This window comes from Microtus ochrogaster, chromosome 7 (genome assembly GCF_000317375.1).
Source record: "Microtus ochrogaster isolate Prairie Vole_2 chromosome 7, MicOch1.0, whole genome shotgun sequence".
Classification (NCBI taxonomy): Eukaryota; Metazoa; Chordata; class Mammalia; order Rodentia; family Cricetidae; genus Microtus; species Microtus ochrogaster.
In genome coordinates this window covers 63,579,912-63,585,401 of record NC_022014.1, presented here as the reverse complement: position 1 = coordinate 63,585,401, position 5,490 = coordinate 63,579,912, and the positions used below count along the sequence as shown (strand labels likewise).

General features: G+C 46.3%; 1 protein-coding gene across 1 annotated transcript in view; it reads left to right on the top strand.

Moving 5' to 3' along the window:
- The first annotated feature begins 3,316 nt into the window (after positions 1-3,316).
- Positions 3,317-5,490, top strand: part of Ppm1e (protein phosphatase, Mg2+/Mn2+ dependent 1E) — a 149,378-nt gene continuing 147,204 nt past the window's right edge. The window contains exon 1 of the mRNA XM_005350475.3: positions 3,317-3,909. Within this exon, the coding sequence (XP_005350532.1) occupies positions 3,464-3,909 (446 nt within the window). The 5' untranslated portion in view covers positions 3,317-3,463. The remainder of the gene's footprint in view (positions 3,910-5,490) is intronic.

Here is a 5,490-nt window from a genome sequence, read left to right as displayed (position 1 = left end):
TAGACCAGGCTGACCTTGAATTCACAGAGATCCACCTGCCTCTGCCTTTCTAGATCTGGGATTAAAGAGATGTGCATTGCCACATCTAGCTTAATTCTTAATCTTATCTTCTGAGTGCTGGGATTCTAGGCATATTCCATTCTTAGCCTAGTTCATCTACTTTTATTGACAAGTAGTAGTATTCTGTTGTATAAATATACAGCAGTTACACATCTTACCTGTTCATGGATTTTATATCACTCCCAGTGAACATTGATGTACAAGTTTTCGTGTTTGTGTTTCTGACGAGTTATTTCTCTTGGGTAAATATCTGAGAAAATGTCTGGGTTATTCAAGAAGCTACTAAATTAAACATTTTTACCCTTACAAATATTACTACAAAAAACCATGAAAGGACATGGTGCATTTCCTTCAACAAGATAAGGAAGTAGAAGAACATTTTCTTGTAAGAAAAGTATCTCAGAGTTCACTTCACATTTATATACATTATGCTTTTTCATAACTTGAATCTTGAATCTTTTTTTTTTTTTTTTTTTTTGGTTTTTCGAGACAGGGTTTCTCTGTGGCTTTGGAGCCTGTCCTGGAACTAGCTCTGTAGACCAGGCTGGTCTCGAACTCACAGAGATCCGCCTGCCTCTGCCTCACGAGTGCTGGGGTTAAAGGCGTGCACCACCATTGCCCGGCCCATAACTTGAATCTTAATGAAAAATTTGTTACATATTTCAGCGAATCCTGAAATCATACTAAGTACTAATAACTAAATTTGTTGTTGAACACAATGGCAGTAAAGAATAGTCTTATTTTCTAGAGAAGACGCACATAATGAGATAACTATAAAGATAAAAATAAAGTACAAACTATGTTAAGAGCCAGGAGGGAATATCAGGTGGCCTGAGAAAAACCGATGGGGTGTAGAGCTCTGAGAGCCTAAGAATGTGTCGGGACTCATTCCGTTTTCTCTTAAGCAAGAACTAAATAGAATGGGCGAGAGAGGTGTGAGGAGGAAGGAAGGCAGAGATGCAGAACAAGGGCTAGAAGACTCGGTGGCAAAACCACCTACACGGCTGCCTTGGGATCCTGCTGCTGCAGCAGCCTCTGACAGCTCCTTTGCCAGAAGAATGCAATGGGATCCATATTGATCTCTGTAAAGGAGTATCTTTATTAAGACAAGCAAAGACGCCTCTCATTTCCAGTAACAGAGGTGTGGGTTTTTCCTTTTATTCTTAGAAGTAATGTTTTACCAACATATATCATTTCTCTCTGATGTGTGGGTTGAGTCATAAATTAATGTCACAAATGTCATCTAAATGAAGGAGGCAGCTCCATTATGAAGTAAGAAGATGTAACTTGACATGAATTGTTACCGTTGACAGCTGCGCACTCCTGAGCTAAACGTCACCATGTTAGAATTGGGGATAGTAATAATTTGTTGGAATGTAAAATTGGGCATTTAAAGCTGCTGCAGCCTAAAAGGTTGTCACTCTTTCCTAGTTATTATTTATTTATTTTTCTAATTAGACAAGATCTCACTACATAGCCCTGGCTGATCTGGAACTTTAGGCAGTCCGGGCAGGACTTGGACTCAGCATGCCACCTGCCTCTGCTGTCAGAGCGCTGGAATTAAGGACTTGCTTCACCACACTCAGCTTTTTCTAGTTTTTCTGAAATGGCAGAGAACAGGTAGGTTGAATATAAAATTAGTTTTAAAGGCTCTTGGCATCCCACAGAGAAGTTGCTTTATACAGTCTGAATCTTTCCATTTGTCTTAGGAAAAAAATAGAAAAAAAACCCAAATGCATTATTTACTATACACTTTCTATCATGTATTATTTAATCTTTACCTAAGAGAGAGAGCATAGAACTCTATTTTACATGATACCATTAGTAGGTCCAACCTACTTAATCTTAAAATAACAGTATCAGGTCAGGGATTTAAAAATACAGCATTATAGGAAAACAGTTGGCTAGAAGACACCCTCTTCTGCCATTAATAACTGACTGGAAATGGTATTTCAGCTCTTAAATCCAGCTGAAACCCAGAAACAACAAATGGAGAGGCTGGAGTGGATGATTTGTGAGTATGTGCTTTTCCGAGAGGAGAAAAATCACTATGTTTGTGCTGAATTACACGCTGCCATGGCCGTGGCAGTGTGCAGCAATGATGCTAACATCTATACAGCTGTGTAACACCAGTTCCCTGAGCACCCACCACCAACGCCAGCACCATGACGCCTGAAAATAACAGGTTTGTGCAGAGTTTGGTAAGAAAATTAGAATAATTTAAAGTCATTTCAGTTTTAGCTCAAGAAAGAAAAAAAGACACAGGAGGTAGTGGGGAAGAACAAAATATAGACAATAATACAGCTTATATTCAAGGCTGTGATGTGCAGTATACAGAAATTAGGGAGGGAAGTTTAGTGTGATGGAAAACTTACAAGTAAAATCTACCATCTCAACCATGGGTTGAGTCCTTGTTGCTTTGCTTGCTTCTGACCTTGAGCAAAGTCGCTGTTTTTTAAGGCTTGATTCCTCATGTGTAAAACAGAATCATAACAGTAATATCCTTCAGGGCTGTGGTAAGGATTATAGAGATGAACACGTGTATACTGCAAAGCCCTATAAAATAAGGCATTGTGTGGACACGAGGCACAGATATATTTTCATAGAGCGGAGCTAAGGGAAAAGATTGTGAAAGCTTTCGAGACTTAGATCTGGGTTCCAACACCAACGCCACTGCTGGGAAGTCTGGACTTTAAAGCGAGTAAATTACTACTTTATTTCTCACATTCATCTTTTTGAGAAATGGGGATACTTAGAATCAAATGAAGGAACCTAAGCAAAGGAAACTACCCTTTTAGGTGCCTATGCACACATCTCTATTTTCGAGGTGTATCCTCAGTAAAAAGACGTTTACTGTGTACTGTAGTATCAACGGACATGCTAAGGCAAGGAAGGAATCTGAAGTCAATACACTCCGAGTGGAACCAAGAAATGCTTTCGTTCACTCTTAGCATGAAACTGGGGTCTTCATCCAATAAGGACCATTCGAAGTTGGAGTGCAGGAGTCCAGTGTCCTTACCACTCCACAGACTCGACGGGAAGGACCCTGGAATTCTTAATTAGAACCGGTTGCCATGGCGACAGTCTCTAGGCAGCGTGGGCTGAGCTCTCGGTAGGGATTGCGGGTGGGCCGCCGCTGGACCCTGTGCGCGCGCCCGCCACCAACTTTCCCTCCAGACCGGAGAGGGGTGGCGCGCTCCGCCCCCGCCCCTGGGCCGCGCACGTCCGAGCTCGGTGGCGCGCACGCCTGCGGGAGCCCTCTCCAGGCAACCCAGTGCTGATCGCCGGTGCCGGTGCGGCCGTTCCCCCTCCGTAGCGGGAGGCGAGGCTCCGAAGCAGCCCCCTCCTCCTCCTGGGCTCATCCTCCACCCCCTTCCCGGTGGACCTCAGGGCATGAGCAACGATGGCGGGCTGTATCCCTGAGGAGAAAACTTACCGGCGCTTCCTGGAGCTATTCCTGGGCGAGTTTCGAGGACCGTGCGGCGGCGGAGAGCCAGAGCCCGAACCCGAATCCGAGCCTGAACCCGAAGCGGAGCTGGTCGCGGCTGAGGCGGCCGAGGCTTCGGGGGAAGAACCGGGGGAGGACGCTGCGACAGTAGCGGCGGCCGAGGAGGGGGAGCAGGACCAAGACCCCGAGCCCGAAGAGGAGGCGGTGGAGGAGGAGGAGGCGGCGGCCGAGGGCGAGGAGGAGGAGGAAGCGGCGGCCCCGGGGCACTCGGCCGTGCCGCCGCCGCCGCAGCCCCAGCTGCCGCCGCTGCCCCCGCTCCCGCGGCCGCTGTCGGAGCGCATCACCCGGGAGGAGGTGGAGGGCGAGAGCCTGGACCTGTGCCTGCAGCAGCTCTACAAATAGTTAAGTAACGGGGCTCGGCCGCGGGTGGGCCGCCGTCTCCGGGTCATCAGCCTGGGTCACCGTCCCCGCCACCCGCGTCCCCGCGGGGCTCCCGGGCGGGGTCCCCGCGCCTGCACCCGGCCCCGCTTCTTCGGCTCTCTCGGCTAGCTTCTCGGCCACTTTAGACACCCTTCCCCGGCTCCTTCCTGAGAAGGTCTTCCCTCGTGTCTTGGGCTCCCCTTTCTTCCCAGCGCCCTTCTTCCTGGGGTTTCCTCCCACCTTCGTCTGTCTGCCCTTTCCCGGGCTGCGTTTCTTGTTGGGCGGCGGGGACGCGCGACTCCTTTATGGACTGTGAGGTGGAGGTGTCTTCCTGCGTAACCGCAACAAAGCTAATGCCGTCCCGGTGTCCAAGAGTGGCCCAGACCCCTAGATTTTTCCGTCAGGTCCTCACGGTTGAAATGAAAAGCTCTGTAATGGCTTTCCTACGCGAGTGCCTAGTATTATACTTTATAGACATTTGACAGGTCATAATTGAGAGGTGGGAAGGGATTGGGAAGGAAGGGTAAAACCCTACCAAGCAAGCCTTTAGGTGAAAGGACGCGGTCGTAATTCATTAAAGTAGAAAAGTCAACCTGGTTTGATAAAATTGCAATTAAGTGCAGTATTTTCAGTCCATTAAGTAGATGGGGTGGGAGGTGGGGGGAAAGCAGATGGCTTAGCTACCCAGATGAAAGTCTAAAATAGAAAGGTCAAGGCTTTGCCTTTCATCCGAGTTCTGCTTTTTATGGGCTTGAAATAGAAATGGTTTACAATTGCGTTTCTTTCCAAACGGAATTGTTCCAAAATAATGCCTCTGCACACTGGAAAGCCGGGACTCTTTTGCCATTCAGCTAATAGTTGTAGTGAAAGGTGTTACCCTGACCACCCAAAAAGTTTACTACTGCGAGTCACTACAGCTAAGTTCAGACCCACTTTCTGGATTTCTCCAAAGCTGAAAAGAAGGGCCTGGAAAAGAAAGCTGTTTTGTCGTTGGCTGACCTCGTAGACACCTGATCAAATCATTCTCCTGTTAAAAGCAGCTGCTCTTCAAAGTGAAAAAGCCACTGAGCAGATCAGATCTGTAGAATTGGACAATGTGGATGCCACACTTTATAAACCATCTGGCAATTAATTTTACAATAATGTTCGATTACCAAGGGAATAATGTGTTTTGGGGAAATGCAAAAATAAAATGGCGTGTAATACCACCACCCAGGGGTAAACAGCATTAACGGTTTAGAGTAGTTCTTTTGTAAACTGTCAAAGAAAAGGACCTACAAAATGCCGTTTTTTATACGCTATTCAAAGACACTCAAGTTTCTGCTTAAAATATAATGGAAATGTTTACCAAACTGAAGGAATTTATCTCAGACTCAGTTTTAACCTTTACATATGCACCTCCAGAAGGGACACACAGGCTAAGCATTAGCGAATGCTCCCCTAGCCTGTCATTAATGTAGGACAGTCCTGAACATTTCAAGGCTTTTTAAATTGAGCTGTACATGATGATATGTACAAAATGAGATGGTAAGATGTGGGTGTTTTTTTCTTTTTCTTTTTTT